General features: G+C 42.7%; 1 protein-coding gene across 4 annotated transcripts in view; it reads right to left on the bottom strand.

Moving 5' to 3' along the window:
• Positions 1 to 22,585, bottom strand: part of LOC105839070 (neurogenic protein mastermind) — a 263,604-nt gene that overhangs the window by 13,449 nt on the left and 227,570 nt on the right. For all 4 annotated transcript variants that reach the window (XM_036289572.1, XM_036289571.1, XM_036289574.1 and 1 more), the window contains exon 3: positions 1,152 to 1,496. In XM_036289572.1, coding sequence (XP_036145465.1) covers positions 1,152 to 1,496 — 345 coding nt within the window. The remainder of the gene's footprint in view (positions 1 to 1,151; positions 1,497 to 22,585) is intronic.

Here is a 22,585-nt window from a genome sequence, read left to right on the forward strand (position 1 = left end):
ATCACCGACGGGACACCGTCGTTCCATACAACGACACAACCTCTACGAACTTTGCGAAATACCTGCACCTCGCGTGTAAAACAATCCGGAACAACGAAAATTTTAGTGATGGACGAAAATAAGAATTTCAAGATCTTGACAGGAACACTAATTTCTTGTATATGAGATAAAACTTTGAGGGTTTTTCTAATTTTTTATAATAAGTACAAAATTTAAAAATAAGCGTCAGATTTAAAATGGAAACATTTCTGAAATATAAAATATATTAAATATTTTCAATTATTTATATAAGCACAGTAAAGATTTTTAAAAAGGTAGCACTTAGGCCATGTTGATTACATATGTATGGCTTAGGTATACGTATATTTTCCTCTATTTCATAAATATTTTTCAAAAAATGTGAAATAAAAATCAACATGTTTAATTAAATATTTATTAACATACTTATGGAAAAATTATACATACAACTGTTTATTAAATATAAAACTGTTTATTTACTAAGAGGCGTTATCTTAATGTTTGCATATTAAAAAGCTCCTCCAATTAACTGAAGAAAGACAAGAAATACTAGTCAAAAGTTAAACACTAAATAAAGAAACAGAATCTTAACTTTTTGTATGATAATAAGATATGTTTTCTGCAGTGTTCCTGGTCATAGTGATTTCACCATATGCAAAGAGTTCTTTCTTTATTTATAAATAAGATGTTTTAATAAAAATTTAAAGTAAATATAGTGTTGAAAAGCATAAATAAAGAACTACAATAATTTGAATTATGGATATTTATAACTGTTACGTGATAGTTATACAAAGCAGAAATTTACCTCTGAAGTTTTAAATTTAGATGAGCACAATTATTTAAATTGTGATTATAAGCCGTAGAAAGCAGATATTGATTAGTTAACTGGCATAAATACATAGTATCGACTTCCTGAATGATATATTAGCGTTATCTGTATAATTTGTTGGGTAACTATTTGGAAATAGGAGGTGAGCAAAATTAGGTACAGGTATATATTTGATAAAAAATAAGACAAAATTTCTTGCATTATGATCAAGAAAAATCAATAAAAAATGATTGTCTTGAAATTCTCGTTTTGTCGTCCATCTCTAGAAAATTTGCAGTGCAAATGACAATATCGGGCGGCTTACCTGTTGCGCGCGCATCAATTGCTGTTGCTGGAGAAGCTTTGCGTGCTGGTGCTGATCGACCTGGCCTGGCGGCACCTGCTGCGGATGGCCCCGCGTGCCCGGGCCGGCGGCACCCGGCTGCGGCACTCCGCCGGCGGCCGCTGCCGCCGCCCGTTGCCGCAAACTCTGCTGGGTGAAGTTGATGGTCTGGGACTGCGAGACCGAGCAGTAGGTGTCAGCCTGATTCGCCGACGGCCCGGCCTGATTCTGCGCCTGCTGCTGATTGAAGTACATGCCCTGTTGCGCCGCGACGGACACGACCGGCTTCAGATCGCCCGTGAGCTGCATGTGCTGGCCCGCCGACACCTGCAATAACAAAACGAAATATATTTCACAGACATTTTGCAGTTCGTCCGATAGATCGAACGATAAAAATTCGACTTCTAATAGAAATAAAAGAAAATACATTTTATTGCAAGAACTAAATATAACAGTAATAAAGGGCTGACACCAAACACAATTTTTATGCAAATGGTTTTATTAATCGTGATGAATATTTTGTTAATTATATGTGGAGTAATCAATTTTATAAAAAAATGACAGGCTATCACTTTTTTTGTTCATTATCACTAGAGATCTAGAATTAATATTTTATTTGTGTTAGAGATGGCCGAAGCGTCTGCAAATATTTGAACAAAATTTATGGTAATTAAAAAAAAATTTGCGCTCCAAGTACCACGCGTACGTTCTCATTAGCCTTCTTAACTAATTATCCTTGTTAAACGTAGTTGTCTGTGTGCTAATTCTTCAAAATGTATTTCTCTTCGGTGAAAACTTCATACAGGCTAACGGTACCAATAATATTTCAGCTCCTTCTTGAGCCAGCTTCGTTCTTTGACATAGAAATGTAATACGGACTTAATGGATCTCGTGTCGACGCTTGATTATGATGTCGAACTGCCATTATGAACGTTCGCACTCACGGATGGGAGTAATGGTGGAGTGAAATATATCGGCTTTCTTATTATTTCGAGAATTACTAATTCTGTCACGGTTGTTGCCTATTTTTTTTTAACGCTCGAACGCTGTTGATCAACAGAAAAATAAATACGAGACGAGAATTAAGATTAAGTAAGTATAGACTTTCGGTGCAGAACTGGACGTTAATATTGTGCATGTCGCCGCCGCATCTGGCAAGGCTTTACTTTATCACGGCTGATGTTCAAGCGTCTCTAGTGTCAGGTAAACATAACGGCGAAATGTAACTGGTGTTTAACACCAGGTGAGTTTTTCACGCGCGCGCGCGAGATCCTTTTTACGACGCGACGGTGTAATAACAAGTTGCCCGTTTTAAATCAGCTTTAAACACGGGATTTGTCTGTCGAACGGGACACACGCGAATGGCCAACGCTAAAAGTCGGTCTCCGTGCTTCCTTAGACACTTTAACGACACGCGTGATTACACAGTAGCTAACTCGCTAATTGCGCGCACGCGGGATGCGCGGCGAAAATGTTATGAGGGCTATAAAACGTTATGAAATTGCACCGCTCGCCCGCCCAGTAATCATCTCGCTATATCAACATTTCTTTCTCTCTTATTTTCCTTTCATTGTGCCGGCCGATTTCTCGCCGCGAAACGCATTACGGTCTCCAAACCTTAAAGATTTTCCGAATGTAAGGTCAAATTTAAAAGCGCTAATAAACAAGTTCTTTCCAAATAAATTCTTGATCAAATTTGGAGAATAAGTTTATAATGAATAAAAAATATAAATAGGTATAAAAAGTATTTAAATATATTTATCTTCATTACATAACTTTTGGAATTATCATTGTAAGCCTTATCTACATTCATGAAAAAAAAGAGATTAATTAAAGAACATTTTGAAATTAAAAGAAATGAAGTTTCACCGTATCATTTTCGCGTAAGAAATTGACACCATACTAGTAAAAAAGTGGCAATGCTTTCACTACATTAAAATTATTATTAAGCTATTCTTTTTAAAATAACAAATCGTTTTTATTGCTTAAATTTTGTTCATTATTTATTATTTTAAAGAGACAGCAATGCTCCTGTGTTAAAAGATATCTATAAATTAAAAAATCACGTAACTTTTCTCTATTTTTTTTAAGTTAGACCATTTAAATTTGAAATTGTTTTCATTCGTTAACTCGTAGTGATGAAAAAATGTTTTTCGAAGGCGGTAATGGGATATTATCGTCACGTGTGGTCAGGAATTTCTGAAAAAAGGCAGCAGAAAAGATCGAGCGACTATCGTTCCGTTGTCGTCGCGGATACGAAATGACTATCGTTCTCTACACGGAAAAAAGTTTGGCACTACAGAAGCACCAACTAGTGTAACAGCTGTACGAAATGAGAGTGCGCTGTTGTACTTCTCTTTGGCACGGCAGTTCTCTCAGTTTGGGAGCCCTGCTGTCCCAATCGGGAGCCCTGCTGTCCCAATCTCGCACCGCAGCATTCCTAACCTTAAAGTGCAGTGGTTGCCCCATCAGGGTGGGGAGAACAGTTCTCCCGGCGCTTAGTGCTGCCAGTTACCCAAAACTGGCACTCTGTAGTCCTAAATGCGAGGTGGCGCTGCACTACCACCTATGATGCAGCAGTAGTGCCAAACTTTTTTCCGTGTATGTTTCATTCCACGCAACGAAAACGGGCAGAAACAGACGAAGGATAAGCGGAACGTGTCCTCCAGCGAAGAGTGACCCTTATTCGATCCTGCTGAACCTTCTCGTAATCCAGTTGCGACTTTGTATCTCGATACACGTGTATATATCGTACATACATACATATATATACACGATATTTGAACCCCGTGAGACTCTAAGCACCGTCAAATTGTGTATCGCTTCACACACACATACACACACACGCACAGCTAGATGCTGTGCGTTTTTATTGAAATTGCACGTTCCAGCGCGTCGATCGGCTCTGGGATTTGCGCGATTCCATGGGCAGAAAAAGGGACGTTCTTCTCAAGTGCGAAGCGTAAGATCGCCATAACCGCGAACAACCGCGATATCTGCGAATACGCATGTAGAACACGGACGATGACAGACACTTATGCAAATGCACAGGTGTGGAGTCGGTGCATCCTCCGCCGATAGCCGTACTAAAATTGTTAGGATATATATATGTATAGCGTACATATATATGCAAGTATACGAGCAGCCGCGTAGACGCGCTGTATATTGCGAAGAGCTGCACACAAGACCATCTACCGATACGCCAGGATAATTATACGCGCAGTCAAGGATCGGTATTTAGTACAACCGGCGTAATTTCGCTGTGCGTACTGTACACACACACACACACACACACACACACACACACACACACACACACACACACACACACACACACACACACACACACACACACACACACATATACAATATATGTATTAATATGTATGTATATATATGCATGTACTGCGCGCACGCATATTGTGGACGCTATGTACAGTTACATTTGCATGTATGAGGGAATTATCACGTCTATCCGCATTCGCTCGATGCGTATCCGTATACACGTGTATATCTCGCGCGATAAGCAGCCAGGTATACATAACAATGTATATGCCACAGAGAATTTCCGTCAATCCCTTCGTCCAAGTTTTGATTTGAGATTTAACAACCAAAATATTGAACGCCGAAGACTGTAGAATTCCCACTTTGGTATATCGCGGCTTCAATTTCTCTTAATGAAAGATCGATGGCCGAACTGACCGAGAGGACTCAATAGACAAGTTGCATGAAAAAATTATTTTGCTGAAGTATCTAAAGATTTAGTTACATAAGTAATAGACCTGAAAATTTTGTTAAACCATTATAATAATTATATAGGACAATCAAGCAAAAAACAAAAAAAATTTTGACAATCTGGCAAACAGTTTGAGTGCAGTATGTCCTAATATAATTATTTTGATGATGCAATAAAATTATTTTCAGATATTTTACATCTGGCTAAATTAGATACTTTAGTAAAATTATTCTTTCCGTATACACATGTCGCTAATTTGCTGTAACAATGAAGTAACTCCAAAATTATTTTTTTTGTCTGCAAAAAATAAAAAGAACGATTGAAGTTATTTTAAATCTTAATTATGTAACTACTTGAGAGCATTGTTCATTGCATTTTTCAAAAACTTTCTCTTAGAATATTTTGTATTCTATGTAGTATTTTACTGCAGGAAATTATAAGATTCACGTAATAAATATTTTATAAGCACTGCAATTCATTTTGACTTAGATATAGCCTTCTTCTCATATTACTTTGTTCTCATATATTTCGATCGATTTTTACGAGTACTTAATTATTTATTTATTGTAATTTTACATTTTTATTAATGTAACGTTTTTATAATGGTTCCTTTTATATTTAATAGTTTAAAGTGCTATTAATATTATAATATTTTCTGGACAAGTTAAAATTTTTTAGAAATTTTTAGAAAGTTGTCAGAATCAGATTCAGCAGAATTCACAAGCTAACTGAAAAATTAAAAAAACATATCGTTTTTACTTGTCACTCCGGGAGCAAAAATCGACCCGTCGCTCTTTGACAAGAATTCAATGCACTGAGTGAAAAGCTAATGATACTTTTATTTCTCTACAATCAATACAAACAAATCGTTACATCAAAAACCACAGTTAAGAATAATATTACAAAACTTTAGTTATTGAAAGTACTCAAGCTAGAAAACTTTATATCATGAGTTATGTTGTTATTGCAACAAATAAAGTGATATGATTAAGTAGAAACGCGAAGCACAGAAAGATCAAGTAAACGAGAGCAATCAGACAACTTGCTTCAACGTGTCTCACTATCTTCTCAGAAACAATTGTTCATTCTCGTTTGCGTTTGTTTACTCACTGGTCTGATCTGCATTTGTGTATTCGCATTGAACGCAGGAAACAAAAATGCAACCGCATCGCCCCAATTGCCACGAATCTATGAACGATTATGTCTAGGAGGATATGTCTATGCTACGCGTATAACCGAGAGAGATCGCGTATCCAGGTACAGATATAGAGATGCGACGGCCGGTAGGAGAAATTTACGCGGCCGCCGGTCGCGTAATTAGCCTAAATCACAGGCGGCGTTCCGCCAAGGGGATGGCTCCTGGACACGACATCTGCATAGCACGTGTCTTGTTACCGCGACATCTCATGAGGGCTCGAAAGAGGGGATGGGGGGGGGTGCGTTTAGCAGGTCCTCCCTCGTCTTTGCGAGCGTCGTAAGGTAAGGAAGGACTTGTCGAGCATACTAATTAGACGTTGATACGCGAAATGCGCGATACTTTTCTGACACTCTTGCGCGCTAAAGATCTCGTTCTAATAACACGGCGGTCCGTCGAAGGCATCGTTCGCGCACCACTGGTTTTTATCGAGCGATTGGAGCTTCGACAGGAAGGGAGTCTCTCGCGAGGTGAGGAACTACTTCTCCCTCGATTTGTATTCGGGCGTGCGTTCCGGCCTGAGATCCTTCCGGTGTCCGGAGGTTCACGCCTGGTGAAAGCACGACCGAGCAAGATTGCGAGAACGTAGACACGCACGGCACGAAACGGGACGGATGTAATAGAGGCCGCGTTTTGAAAAATCGATAATCGCACCGAGACTCTCGGAATACCGATGTCGCTACGAGCTCTTACAATTAAGCCCGGTTAATGATATGACCGATATTAACGAGTAATTCGTGGAAGCCAATAAACCGAAGGAGCCCATAAAATAGAATATTTAGATCGGACTTACACTGAGGCATATTATTCCTGTGCATAGTATGTATTTGAGATATTAATATATTCAACTATAAACTTATATTCTATCGTATTATTTTTGTTCTCTTTTCCTTTAACTTTATTTTCGTGCAAAATATTTGTATGTTCTCTGTAATAATTTTCTGAGTGTTTAACATGAGTTTTGTTTCATCAACGCTTTCAAAAAGTCGTTGTTGATATTAAAAAAACAATCTATTTTTTATTAAATTCGTATTTCTGAAATACAGAAAAAATTAGCATCAAATTAACAATCATTGGCTCATGTATAAGAATATAAAATTTTAAACATTAGAACCGCCGATGGCCAATTTGATCACTTTTTATTCTTTTTTTTAGTTAATTGAGAATTATTTTAATATTATTTGTATCATTAGAGTTATATTCACTTATTTTCAAAATATTGTGTACTATATAATACAAAAAAATTAAAAAAATAGCAAAATGGCACTAACTTTTAGTGTTAAAAAATTTGCTAATCTTAAACAGATTATAATATAAATATAATATGATAGAAAATAATAATATATATCTTCAAGCCAAGACTTAAAAATTTGTATACTATTATTATTAAAACAATCGTGCTATGCTCTGTTTACATAACTATTATAATACTGAAAAATAAAAATATGATATTTTGTTAAAGTTTAAGATTATCAAAGTTCTTAAGAAAAAGTTTATATTCTTACTTGTATATTATGAGACAATGATTGCTGATTTGATTTTAACTTCTCTTTTGTGGAGAGTTGGAGACTTTGCAAATTAGATTTACATTGTTCAATAAATTTTTTACTGTGTACATAGCGTATTCTTTTCAATAATATCATTTCAATAATATTCAATAATAAATTTAAGTCTAAACCCTAAAATATTACATCTTCAATTACATTGTTGTTATTAATCGATTAGTTGTTACGGCCACTGCACTGATATAACTTTCCGACGCGTTGACTCACCTGCGTCACAATAAACTAAACTTAAACGAGATTTATGACAAGTTAAATGCAATATCATATTATACGAATAATTGAATAATTTCGTAGTTCCGTGCAACGCCCCTTTAAGTATTTACGTGATTTCGATTAATAATCATTAACTCCCTCACATTTCGGACTTTTTTTTTTACAGAGCGTGCGATTATTCATCTTATCTATGAAATCTTTTTCCTCAATCATTGCCACGCGACCCTAAAAAAACCTTACGCGAGACGGCAAACTGGTTACACCTGTAATCTAATATTCATATAGAGAATAAAAGAGCTGTACTATTTCATCATCTGTCTGCGGTGCTGTTGATTGATGACTCTATTTGAAACGCTCACCGCAAAAAGTGGTCTAACTGCTAAAACTGCTTTCTATTTTAAAGCGCGTGCACTTGATGATTTCCTAAGTTAAATTATTAATTTCAATTTTAAATTAAATAAAATTTGACTTTTATTAAGCTATAACAATATAATTGTTATATACACTAGTGATTAATTATAATAATAAAAATTTTACAATTATATATAATAATATTTTATATATATATATATATATATATATATATATAATATTATGTCTCTCCTTACATATTCTCTCTAGGATGGAGATTCTTAAAATATAAGGCGCTGATTTTTTCTGTAAGTGATGAAAAACTTTTCATCCAAAACTAAATTTTGATATAACACCAAAAAAAATTATCAATAGAAATAAAAAATAAATGTATTTTTTGCAATCTTTATACTTCATATATATTTTAAGAAATATCTAAAATTATATTCAATAAAAAATTAAAAAGTAGGATTAAAATTGTATAAATAAATAGCAAATTTATTCCTTCTCTCTTCTCCATAATCCTTAAAGCTAAACAGATCGCGATTGTTTGTAAAAAAAAAAGATTAATTTCCACAAAAGTTTGAGAGAAATCCGGTTCTAGGATTCTACTAATACTCTGGAATAGACGAAGATGACTCGACAAACCCGGTATATTTTGTGCACGGCTATCGGACATGACGAGAAACAAGAGATGTGCACGAGGATCAAACGTTCAAGAAGAAAATCTTCTCCACGCGATGCACCGCGGGTAGATAGAAGCGCACGTTTAATGCGACAACAAGTTACCGCGTCGTCATTAGCATACTGCGTACAGGGCCATCGCACTGCCATGGCACTCGATACCGCTTGGACGATGTGCTACGACGCGCGACGTACGTGCCCGCCCGATGTCGTGTCGCGCCGCAGCGCGCACGAGAAATCGCATTGTGATTAATATCGCGATGCTGTAATCGCTAATCATAGCGCATGCGTCTGAGGTGCTCACTCGCGGCACGACAAAGCCCAGAAAAACCGATACCATTTCGTAGATTCGACTGGAATGAAATAATAGTACACTGATAGAACACTTTTTCCAGTGTATGATTATGCAAGGCTTTTTAAAAATTATATCATTGTAATTGTCAAGCATTTCTGTCTTTTACTTAATGTATTAAATATAAAAGTCATAAGTGATCAAAAGTCCAAGTCCAACTAAGAAGAAAGGTAAAGAAAATCAAGGGAATACATGCGAATACACGTTGCAACAGCTTGGAGAAACCACTGATAGTTTTTACCGGGTGCAACGCACCGAGAGGTTCGCGAGTACTGCGTTGCAGCGCGACGGCAGTGCTGCGCGGGAATGGCATTCTGATGAGTGACCTTGAGATGGACACCTCACGACGGACAGAGAGAGGTCTCGCCTCTCTCGCTGAAAGGAGAGACCGAGGCCTGCATCGCGGTAAATCGCGCGCGTTATACCTACGGCGTGGCTTATCCCGCGGATTACGACGGCGGCGGTGCCGCCGCTGCCGCCGCCACTTCGTGGAACGGTACGCAATTGCGTAGCGAGAGGAGTACGCCCTGGCAACGGGGTGTACTGCCCAGCCCTTTCACTCTCTCTCTCTCTCTCTCTCTCTCTCCTCTCTCTCTTCTCTCCTCTCTCTCTCCTCCTCTCTCTCTCTCTGCTCTCTCTCCTCTTCTTCTTCTTCTCTATCTCTCTCTTTTCTCATCTCATCTCTCTCTCGCCGTCTCTTACTCCCTTAATTTCAAGATTCCTATACTTCGCAGATTCATTCTAACTCTTCGTCTCCCCTTTATCTCTTCCTCTCCCAACTCTCACCGAGAGCCGCGACCCCTCCTTGCTGCCTCTTCCAATTTTCCCGCTCTTCATCTTACCACCCATTTCTTTGCCTCCCAGCTCCGGCTGCCTCTCGTTGTATTTTCCAGTACACATGTGCGATGTTTGTTAAACGGGCCAACCCGCGGCGCCCGCCACTCACCTACCACCCCATCGCCCGCCGCGAACCGACCGTCGGTGACAAAGCCCGATGTTTCCATCGGCACTGGGGTCGTCCCGATGCGATCGAGCGACGACTCATTGCTCGTCCACCGTATACCGCCATCCGCCACGCCCAAGCCTCAGCTTCATCGCCTCACATTCCTTGGTGACGCTCGATATTCGTCACTCCTACTAACGCGCAATCGACGACTACCAACCAGGCCGACCTGCTCGCGGTCGTCGGGTGCGTGGGGTGTTCAGTCGTGCCGGGTGTGGGCGGTAGGCGGAAGTTGGTGGGAGTGCGCGGAATCTGGGGTGGGGGGGGGGGGTGGGACCGATGAGGTAGGGGGGGTGTGCTGATCCGTGGGTTGGGGAGGGGGTGGGGGCCTTGGGCTTCTCACGCTCGGGGCCTATTGTTGTTCAACATAGAGAGAGTGCTTAGGCCGGCTCGGCGCCTCGCGTCTGCGGCTGGATACTTGTTAGTCGAATCGTGCGGACGCGAGGCAAGGTCATACGTTACCTACTCTTTTAACGGGTTGCGGTGGGTCGTCTTGTGTCTTTTTTTCAACAACCTCCCCCGAATTATCCCCACCTCACCCCCAACTTGGGCGTCTGGCCATCTGTCTTTGTGGCCCCTCGTCTTCATACACTGTCCCGTTTTTTTTGTTAGATCTATTATTTTGTTCTCTCTCATTACTGTTCGTGGTGTTCCTTTCTTTACTGTTTGCGTGTTTGGGGGGGTTTGGTGGTTTTTGCTTCTGTTGCGTATTTGGTTGTTTTCGGTGTGTGATGTTTTGCAGGGTTGAGCAAACACGTTGAGTTGTTTTTTAATGTTAGTTTCATAGACTATAAATACGGTGTGTTTGGTGTGTTTGCGTGGGTTTTAGTAATTTCTGGCGGGCGGTTTTGATGAATTGTGCTGTGTCAGTGTTCGTTTGTTGACTTGTAGGGGGACGTGTATTGTTCTGTTTGGTGGTGTGTATTCCGTTTCATGTGAGTGTGTTTGTGTGTCGTTTTTAGGATTATCTTTACAGTTGGAGTGTTTTAAGTGATTGTACTTAGTGTGATGGTTGAAATGGGTGGTCAGTATGTGGTCGGTTTCATTGGTGCTACACACGGTGTCGTGTACCTTTTGGGTTGTATTTGTCTGCGAAGCTGTTAGTGGTGCGTTGTCTCGTTGTGAAGTATGTGTGGTGATTTCTCTAGACAACTACCTTAGTCATGTTTGTGGATGCGTTTTTGTTTTTATCAATGTGTCACGTGTTTTCACCTTAGTTTGGCCAGCTTGGTTGTCAAGTCCCTTTTAAACAGTGGCTGCCAATTGAGGCAATCAGACCAAGATGGGCTGCACATTGAAGCAGACAACGTGTACGTCTGGCAGGTGTTCCCGTACACGGGGTCGCATCGTAGGTGGTGCGGTCTCCGGTGACAATTTTTGGCGTGTGTCTTCGACTGTGAAAACGGGAGGTAGAGCTTGTGCTGATGTGCGAGTGCTCAGTCTGTCTGGAGTGGGTGGGATCCGGGAATCGAGAGGCCCTGCCAGTTTCTACAGATATGAGTGTGGGAGGAGTTGCTCTTTTTGCTGGGTGGTAGGTTCTGTAGGGGGGGGGTTTGTGAGCACCAAGATTTGGCAGTGGTGTGTGGGGGCGTGATAGCTGCGATGGCACATTCTCAAGTGTTGCGTAATCCCCTGTGAAACGTGCTCAAGGCCCCCGAAACACTTCGGGTAGGACTATAGCGCAGAAACCCCTAACAACCAGGCTGAAGCCACGACGATCGAACCAAAGAAACCCGCTTCAACCAACCCCCACACTCACCCCCACCAGACCAACATAACGGAACGTCAAAGAGTCATGAAGAGAAGACCAGAGCACGCCCGATCTCGAAAAACAAAAAGACGGACAAGGTAGAGGACTGTGGCTGACAGCCGTGTGGACTCGGATCGGGGATGGGAAGGAACAAAACCGTCCGGACTCTGATGGGTGAGAAGGGGGGGGGGTTCAAATCAGAGGCGGACAAGAGAGAGGGTGCGGTCGTAATGAAGAACAAGATTCACAAAGTAGGCAACACGCATAAGTCCATGGGAGAGGTATCGAATAGAGGAGAACACCTAAAAAGCTCACGGATATCCCATCTCAGGTGCGTACTGCATCTGGAAACTACTGTATAGATCGGAAACATGGAACTAAACGAGATCATAAAGCGGGAACGGCAGCCGTCCCCCACCCCACAACTTGACCTCCACTGAGGAAGGTTCGCCCGTTATGTGATCTACAGGGATACCGCAGTGGGAGGGCTTGAAGTGGCGGATGGGATGCCAGCGTTGTGGCTCGAGATTAGTCTTAATGTGTGGGTCATATTTAAGGGGTATACTAAGGACGTAGTATGGCAGAACGAAGTAGGGCAGCAGAGGGGACGCGGCGGGAAGGGAAAAAGCCCGGGAGAGGCCGCCCAAACGCGGTAAACGGACAGCGCCGTGTGCGAAGAGGGCAGCCAAGGGAACGAGGGGGGAGGGGGTCGGGGAAGAGCGCGGGGGCAAAGTGCAGCGGCCGGGGAAGAGCGGTAAAAGAAGTAGGCGCTGGGGTTTGTCTGGCGAGGAAGAGCGGTTCGGGGGGGGGCAAGGGAGTGGCTTGGGGTGAACGGTTCGCGTGCTCCGCAAACGAAGCCGAGGGGCTCGCAGCACAGCAAGCGGGGCGTGCACGCGTGGGCGCAGACCGATGGGGACGGCAGAGTGCGCGAACAAGATGAGATCGCCCAGGAAGGCGGCAGACGGAGTCCCACCGTGAGGAGCGCGAGAAGCGCGGGAGAAAACCAGGGGGCGGACGGACAGGGGCGAACGAAACGAAACGGCGGGGCAAGCAGCCGACAGAAGCGAAAAGGGAGAGCGGGCTGGACGCAGAACGGAAAAAGAAGGGGAGGAGGACCGGAAAAGAGGAGATAAGGGCTAAAATGAGGGTAGAAGGGCAAACCTGTGTTGCAGTAGGGGCCATTATGGAACAGGTCGCGTTCATACTGAGGGGGCAGAGTCCAATGAAATTAGGGTCAAGCGGGAGCTACGACGACAAAATTTTTAGATATCGGCAACAAAACCGATTTTTTCCGCTTAATAAATATTCAGGGGGGAGTTTAATAGGTAGTCATAGCCAAATATATAATAATATGTACTAGGTAATCCCGTTAGGTAACCACTTTAGAGTAACCATTGATTACTGACTAGGATTAGTGTTAGGTTACCTAATTAATATAATTATTAAATTTTATTATTTATGGTTATATTTCAAACTTAATAATGAATTTGGTATGTCATCAAGCTCATTATTAATTGCCAAATTTGTTTGTTAAGTGTTGCAAAAAATCAACATCTCTCGATTGACCCGCGAAGAACGAAGTGACAGTGAATGATTTACTTCCGTGAAAATATATAACATCGGCATATTCTCGCGAGGGTGCTGAATACCCATTTGCGTTTATTTGCCTTACAAAAACTCCTGTTACTTCCATAAATCTCGTGACTCTCCTCCCTCTCTGAGGGAGCAGATTTCGCAAATCCATGTCACAATCTTTGCTCCATCTCCTTCTTCCCTTCGATCGTTTCGCAATTCCACACAATTTTTCTTAACCGGTTCAAATTCAAGTTCATGGAATATGTCGAGGCCGATGTCGTCCTTCGAATTTCTGATCTCGGTTCGTTGCCTCCGTAAGGGGAGAAAGTCGGACACGGGGGGAAGACTCAGTAGTACCACATCACATCGTCAGACGTAACAACCTCCCTTCAATGGTATACGCCAACTGGAATGTATAAAGCTTTGAGAAACCCGTCGTCAGATCTTTTTATTATGTATTATCTTCCGACCACGACGCATCTCTTAATCAACACCGTCAAGGCATTTGTATATCGCGTGAAAACATAGAAACATTATAAGGTGCGCAAAAATATGATAAAAGCAGACGGATCGTTATTATAATTTCTTATCGGCAGTAAATCAATATAAAACTGCAAAATTAATATAAAACGAAATTAAGCGGAGGTGAGTGGTCCCCCCCTAACGACATCTCGAGTTAATTCTGAAACGGAGGCCTGGATCGATACTGAGGCGCTTCGTGGTATTCCCAGGCCACCTGGACTCCTAAAAACTGGATACTCCTCTAAGATCTCCATGTGAGGGTGCGTGGTCACGTGACTGCGACGTGTGACGGGGCCTTGTAAAGGCGAGGAGGGTGGATACAGAATTTGCCGTGAAGAATTTTGAAGGCGCGCACGGCGACTACTACCACCCACACCACCAACCACAACCATCGTCGTCACTACCTTGAGCTACGTCTCCACGCCCATAATTTCTTGGTTCTTTCTTCACCGCCTTCTGATGCCCTCTTCTCTTTCGTTCTGTCAAAGCTTTTCTGTCGCCGTTTCCCCCCGATCCCGCCCCGCTGTCTCCCGTCGAGCTTGTCGCCCCAGTAACGACCTTCCGCTTTCGCTTCTTCTCACCGGGGCGCTCGAACCATCGGCTTGTTGCTCGTTCTAGTACCGTAAGTCGGGCCATAGGCGTACTTACCAAAGATTCGGATTCAACAATTCATATAAGAAGAAACGGAAAGAATCGCTTTGGCTAAAGGCATCGTAAAAACTAAATCAGATCCAGAAAAGAATTTTTTGTCCAGTCTGTGTCAAAATAAGTATGTAGGACTCGCTCAAACTAATTTGCATATAATGTTAAAAATTTTTGTGTAATATTGCCTCATCTGCTTAAGCGATCTACATATTAATTTTAACTAGGTCCAAACAAATTAATTTTCTGATTTCATTAATTCTTAGATACTTCAGAACTCATATATAAAAAAAAAATTATATAAAAGTGGTGCAGAAAGTCCAATCGTATGTCTCATAACATGGGTGCGGTGTCTGTGAGCCATACATCTAGAGCAATAAGTGATTCTTCGTGGTATAAGTATCGTTTCGAGAATGTGCTTTGTTCAACTGTTTTTCGCAAATATTGTATTTTTACTTTAATTTATACTTAGTTAAAGAGCACATATATATATTATCTTGAAATCCATAATAGTTAAAAAAATTAATTCTTGAGTTTAAGAATAGACGTATATATCTATCTTGATAAAACGTATTGCAAATTTTTTCAAGTAAGCAATTACCTTTGGGTTTAAAATCATTTATAAAAACACAACATGGTTAATAGTCTTATTAGGTTACGTCGGGACAGGGACAAGTGGCATACGGGAATATGTTCTACGGTGTCGTTCACGACATGCATGGTGCTATATTTGTTACTTTCTAAGACAAAAACATAATTAATAGCTACCAAATTGTATTTTGGTTTACGTATTTTTACTCGTCCGATCAAACTGAAAAAATCGGGTTATCGAAACATTAGTATACAAAATCGGCGGGTTGGGTAATACTCACAGCAATAAAATTTTATTCGTTTAGTTGAGCACAGTTAACCGAGTTTGATGTAAAATTTGTGCTGCAACCAAAAAATGCGGTACATTAATCATTTAAGGCTGGATTATATTTCACCTTTGATTCGAGCAATATTGAGGTGATGTCCAGTCCAATGTATCATTGGTACATTTAGACATTATTTTACTCAAAGTTCTACATGTTTCTACGAAAAATAATCTAATGGAGAAAAATTGCGGCATAATTGTACAGGAGAAAAATTTCAATTGGTTCTGGGTCTGATCACCCGAACTTTCCCCTGAATGGTTGTGCACAGTAGAGTTTGTTGGTTGTTGGGGTTTAGGTTGCTCGGCTTTCCGCACTTGCTCTGGGTCAACCCAGTGTAGATTATTTTCGTTTGTTTTCTTACAAAAACGAGGTACACGTGCCTGACATATCACGAGTGTTTTATTTTGCAGATGTAGAGGATCGGGAATACACACAAAGGAATGTAGTGGGTGGGAGATTGAGCTACTTAATTGGGGCGTGAGGCTCCACGTCGACGTGAAGTGGGGTGTGGCAATCATACAGACCGACAGGTAACAAACTCAGGGAGGGTCGTGGATGAAGTAGATCGGGTCGGATGGAGGTATGGCTGAAGTATGCTGGGGGTTTTTAACACCAACTGATGAGGGGACGGGTCATGATTAAGGTCGACACAACTCTATGTGGGGTCTCCGCCGGGTGGCGACTCATAAATCTTCTAGTTTGTGTGTGTCGGGCGGGCAGGAGGGACTGTAGGAGTGTGTTCTCCTCTTGTTGTTGCGTTTGCGGCGAGGAGTAAAAGCCTCCACACTCTGTCTGAAATGGGTCCGGTCTCAGAGGAAGTACCGCGCTAGGCGGGGCCCCTGACGCCTCGCCGTGAGTTTTGACATTCTGAGGCGGTATCAAGAGAGAAAGTGGTGGTTAAAAGGACTGCAGAAATGCGTGCGAATCATGGAGAAAGTTCACAGCCATGTAGACGCCAAGTCGTTGCGCAAGAAATGCACACGTCCATGCGCAGCCATTAATTATCACGCACGCATGTACTGTTATGTGCATGCGAATGCTCGTATATGTTGTATAAGGAAATCGCAATTATCGATCGAATCCCAGCTTACAAGTTTACTTCAAAACATAAAAAGACAAATTATCGGACGCACCCAATACAGTTTGTGTAAACTAATATTTTACTACTAAGTGCGGTACAAAAATTGCCACGTGTTGTTACTGTCGTTCATTTACTTAGTTTTTTTATTTGTCAATTACTTGTTCAAAGTATAACTTGAGTCAACTGAGGTGTACAAACTAAAATTCATGTGCATGGGTGGCTAGCTAATGGACGTCGCTATGTTGCAAGGACGAAGTGGCGTCTTCATTGGTTGACAAAGCAGATAGCAGTAGTCTGGGGGGTCTATGACTGGAGTATTTCTCGTAATAAGAATGCTGCAGCCTGCATCTATTTCCAGAGGCGCAGTATTTAAGACATTTGACCCTACGCATGATGTTATTGGTGTTTGAAACAGGGCAAGAATTCATTTCATAAAGGACCTGTGTGCTCAAATCTAGGCCTGAGAATGGGGATTGTTTGAAAAAAACAATAAATTTAACAATATAATTCTGCATCTCTTTCTTAAAAAGTCACTTAAAATTCAGAAACTTAGTATTCGGTTTTATGGACATGAACCTACAATCAGGGTATTGGGCTGCGAAAAACACCAAGAGCGCTGTGTCTGCTGGACAATGAATGAACAATAAATGGGTTACAAACGACCGATGAAGGAAGGGCCATTCGTTAAAGATCTACCGTAATTAAATTTTTGTGACCTTAGACACTAATAATTTAGTGTTACGTGCTAACGTTATTCAGATGTACAAACCGAAATTTTGTTATCACATACAGATTTTCGTGGGGCTAGGCAACTACTTTGTTTTCCGTAAAGCACGTGAAGTATATTGCTCTAATTCATCAGGGAAAAATCATAAAGCTACATGAAATGGCATAAGTTAGATCTACTACTTTCATCACGACTGTGAATGTCCTTTTATCATGATTTTAATCCGAGCTCAATAAAATTATTTCATATCAATATTTATCTAAAGTTGTCAGTGCTTACTGTTACGCAATAAACTTATGTTTAATAAAAGTGTATTATGTAAAAAAAAAAATAGATATGCTAATTTGCTACTAACTAATAGTTAACATAATTGTGATAATTAATGCTTGTTAAGTATTACAAACCTACGCGATAAAACACTTATCTTGCCATTGAAGGAAGTGAAACGCAAAATAAGTGATCCGTAAGAAAGAAATGAAATATACTTCCGTACGGTTCAGCGAAAGCGATTCCAGATCGCAGATCAGACGTTGGAAAATGCACAATTCTCCAAAGCAACATCTGAAGGAAGAGAGGGCAGGGGTATAGACAAGGGAAGCGGTAAAATACGCGGCGCAGTCGCTACTTTTCGCTGAAAGGATTCGAGGTCTTGACGGCGACGGCCGTCTGTGGGTCTGTGTTCATCTGCGGAAGGTGCGGTAATGGCTCGGGTGTTCGCTTGTCTCAGTTCGACTTGGGCTTTGCACGATCTACGGTGGGTGCCGAGGCGCTCTGTCCGTACTCTAGCGTCCTCGTGACGGGTTTCAAGTATGTCACCGGGGGGCGTGGCGCGGGGGCTCGATAGGGGAAGGGTAGGTCCGGAGAGCGAGCAACCAGGCAGGAGCATGGTCGCCGAATAGCACAATTAGGAAAAAAAAGTGGGAGCTCCAGTGCGCCTATGAAAACCACACGAAGCCCTGGGGCCGCCTAGTTGTAAGGTGGATGCGGAAAACTCGGTCAGAGACAGAACCCGTTGAAGTAGAATCGGATCGGGGGGGGTCCCCCAGGGTGGCTGGGGGGGCTAAAAAACCATATGGTCATTGCCTCTGTAAAAAGCTGAAACAATTTAAATTACACACAATAAGAGGCGGTGACTTGGGGCATCTAACCGAATCACGAGCAGGATCGAAAGCGCTATGACAGGTAGACAGGAAACTGTGGAACGTCAAGGGTGAGATATCTTATCCACCCCCTGACGAATTGCAGGAAGCTTGGACCTGTTTCACCACGCATACATGGTGACAGGTATTTCGTTTGATTAGGCGCTGACTTTTACTTGGAAACTTGGAGGGCGAGATTTCAAGAACATGGCCTTCTTAATGTGAACAAATACTATTGGAAAAGGTGTGTCTATGTTTGGGCAACCGTGTAGCAGTTAAAAAATTGTGAAGCACGCTAGTCGGCCCGCGGACTGATATTCGGGCGATACAAGGTATGAAAACTCGTTCGGGAGTGAGGCCTTATCGACTGTATCTTTCTAGGACTTGAAGTCTACCTAGAAAGAACGCACTTCAGGGGTGACAGTACCCGTAACGCGTAAAGTGAGTCTGCGTGGACGAGACTCCCGTGGGTGCAACGTGATCTATGGCCCGACCCAAGAGCGCGAGAGATGCACGGCGCGCTCTGTAGTTAGTAGATCAGACGAGAGAGGAAGACAGGCATAAGATGAACTTGGAGCAGATTTAGCGCCTGAGAGTCACCCTGTATGTGGGATTTTCGAACGTGGGCAGCGCGACGAATTTAGCCGACGGGCAGTTATCGCACCCGTCAGCCCTTAATGAATGTAGAAGTGGTGGACGGAAAAAGTAGCGAAGGTTGTCGTGGAGCTGGTGATACGGCGGGAACACCGTAAGGGAAACGCTTAATCCGGGTTACGGCGGGCGTACAGCCACAAGCACGGACAGGCGGGGGGTCGACAGTCGGTGTGATATCGGTATGTGAGGAGGTCGGTATTGGTTTTTTGCTGTAGCTGTGCTCTGTACGCAAATGCGTGGCTGCGCGCGTTTGTGGTGGGTGTGTATCGGCGCACGCGGACTTCTGCTGATCAATATTACCGTAGGGCACCGCCTGTCGCGTATCTAACTCTCTTTACCTCCAAACTTACTAAATCTAAACTCCCGACAGTTTTGAGATTGCCAAAACAGATGGCCATTGTCCCTATTTTCAATACACGTGTGTACTAACTTTCTGTCGTTAATGTTCGCGCTATAAATGTTAGTTTTATATTAAGAATTTTGCATAATATTCTAATAAAAAAAATACTATAACTTGTTATACGTTATATATAATAAAATATATGAGGATGTAAACACTGTTTTGGTTCTTGGGTGAATATATATAGTACATTCCTACTCCATAATTAACATTTCATTGTTGTCGACAATTATTCTTAGAATTCATACGTCTTCCATTTTAAAATCTTGATCCCAAAGCAAGCTTTCCGATTAGCACGTCGTCAGCAAACCACAGAATCGGTCGGCGGTGAACGACACCCATGGCCCTGCAATTCCGCTCTCATATTCAGAATCAGTCGTTGCCGTATTATGAATCGTTCTACAGTTTCACCTGCAATCGTGGGTGGAGCGAGCCGAAGTCGGCTTGTTCAAAACGCACGTGGTCGATGGGACATGACGAAAGAGATTAAGTTTTCTTAGCTCAACCTGTACGTGTCGCCGCATACTTTACCGAGCGACGAACATCTCGAGTACATATCTGCGAATCACCTCGGATCGTGCGTAATATTCGCTTGTATAGCAGCTATTACGCCTCTTTCTGTCTTCCGCTCGTACAAGTCATTACAGGACTTGATATACAGAGCATTTTGATAGCATATCTACGCGAACCGGCGCGCGGCGACTGTTGTACTTAATTGTCTTTTAAAGCACGAAGTCGTCAATTACAGTGTGATTGTCTGACCGTATCGAGGCGAGATCGAAATCTGTTTTCCCTCGAGTAATCGCGAGACTAATATACAAGTTAGACGGGAAGAGAGAGAAATTGCCAACTTCGAGGCCGACTAATTGAAGCGGCCATGGATGAGCGGCGGCATCAGGCTACTCGTCCCTCAACGACGCAGGATCTCTCTCTCTCGTCTCTCCGTGCTGCGTCATCATCTCTTCTCTCCTCCGTCCTCTCTCTCTGTCGGGCTTAGTTAATCGGTAACTTCGAAATGAAAGTAGCCGACAAAGAGGAGTCCCATGGTACCTACCGGAACGGATACCCGGGGAAAGTATGTCGATGCCTCCTGCGAGATGAAAATGCAATCGAACATTAGTGGAAACACCAGGTGACAAGAGCTGGATGGAGAGAGGAGAATCGAATCTACTCATTGATTATTTTTTGCGACTGGAAAGACAGGCGGATGATGAGTCGGAATATTTCCAGCGACGTTTCGGCCACTCTCGATTATACCGTAATAAAATTCTGTATTGCTCACGAACAATTCCTGCGAAAATATTAATTTATACGCCGGAGATATTCCGCTTATACCGTTTCTCCCCCCCCTCTGCTGTCACGATATGCTTCGATGGAAAATTATTTGCAAAAATCACAAGTTTTAAAGATAACTTTCGAAAGTTGTTCAGCTGTGTTACCACCGTCTTTCTGAACGCTGTAAATTCGCGGAATCGCGCTGTGCAAAAATATACGAATTTTTCCCCCATTCGTACACGAAACGGAATACCGTCGATTAATAATACTTTAAAGCCGCGATTCTCCGTCTAGCCCGCAAGCGAGTACCGTTCAGCGTTCTTCGAAGGATCGATAGTGGTCCGCGGAAACGGGGGTCGGACGGGTGGTCTAATTGAGATCACGACCCCCCCTCCCTTTTTGGCAATCGTCTGGAAACGGGGCTTTAACTTCCAAAGATAAAAGTTCCCCCCTATTCCCCATTGACACATAGAAAACTTGCTTCAACAACGACGACGGTATGCACTCTTTTCTGATTGCACACTCTGCTCTTAGGATCAACGTGAATCTTGATAGCCAAAACGCAGAGGGGGACTTGTTGCCCTTCGCATCGCGCTCAAAAAGAAAGCGAAACACGAGAGCAACAAAACCCCCCCACACACAAACCACGAACGCCCTCACAAAAAACACCCGCTCCCGCAACCTCCCCGCCCCCCCACCCTCGCGCCAACAAAACAAACAACACAGCCAAAGGGAGTCGAGAAGGAAATTAAAAGGGTCGCGAAAAGGGGAGATAGGGGCGGGGAGGACCTAAGCCAGAGAACGCAAGGAAAAAAGAGAAGCGTGAACAAAAGTAGGACGAAATGAAAACAAGGGGGGAGAGAGAAAAAAAGAGCACGGGGAGAGCGGAAAAACAGATAGAGGAGGGGAGAAGGTAGAGAGAAACACAAGTAAAATGAAAGACGGAAGAAAACGGAGAAACTGGAAGGAAAGAGGGAGGAAGGGCGACGAAAGAACGGAAGAAAAACACAAAAAACAACAAGCGAAGGAGAAGCCAGAGCGCGTGAGAATCTAACAGGCGTTAGAAAGGCAGGAACACTGGGTTCCTGTGCAACAGAAGAGAGAGAAGAGGAGAGAGAGATGTGAGATAGCTGGGCTGCTGCGCTCCCCATATCGATTGCCGAAGACGCATTTAGGCGCGGTAGATTCTGTCTGGCCTGGTCCCCATACGTTCGGATACGAGACATATCGTATCCGGATGGCACGACACCGTGGATACGCGGCAGCAACCGGAGAACCGGGGGGGAAGTGTAGAGAGGGAGGGGGAGAGGAAGTGGAGGATAGGAGCAACGGGAGGACTAGGAAGAGAGCAGAGGGGCCGCGGGCGCTGGCAATGCAGCTGCAAGCAGGCAGTATACAAGGTGACGCAAAGGGAACTTCCGATGCGGGGTGTCCCGATGAACCTCGAGGGCGAATGAACCCTTCGCGTAGGGTGGCGCATTAAGAGACCCCGAAGAGATTGAAGAACGCGACGCTAGCGATGGTGGTGATGGAGACCGTTTTGGTGGTATTGGGGGGGTGTGTGACTATTAAAAAACAAATTTCACCGCGGGTAGCTTTGGGTCGTAAAACGGACTGGCATTTGGGGCGGTGGGA

This window comes from Monomorium pharaonis, chromosome 7, assembly GCF_013373865.1.
Source record: "Monomorium pharaonis isolate MP-MQ-018 chromosome 7, ASM1337386v2, whole genome shotgun sequence".
Taxonomy (NCBI): domain Eukaryota; kingdom Metazoa; phylum Arthropoda; class Insecta; order Hymenoptera; family Formicidae; genus Monomorium; species Monomorium pharaonis.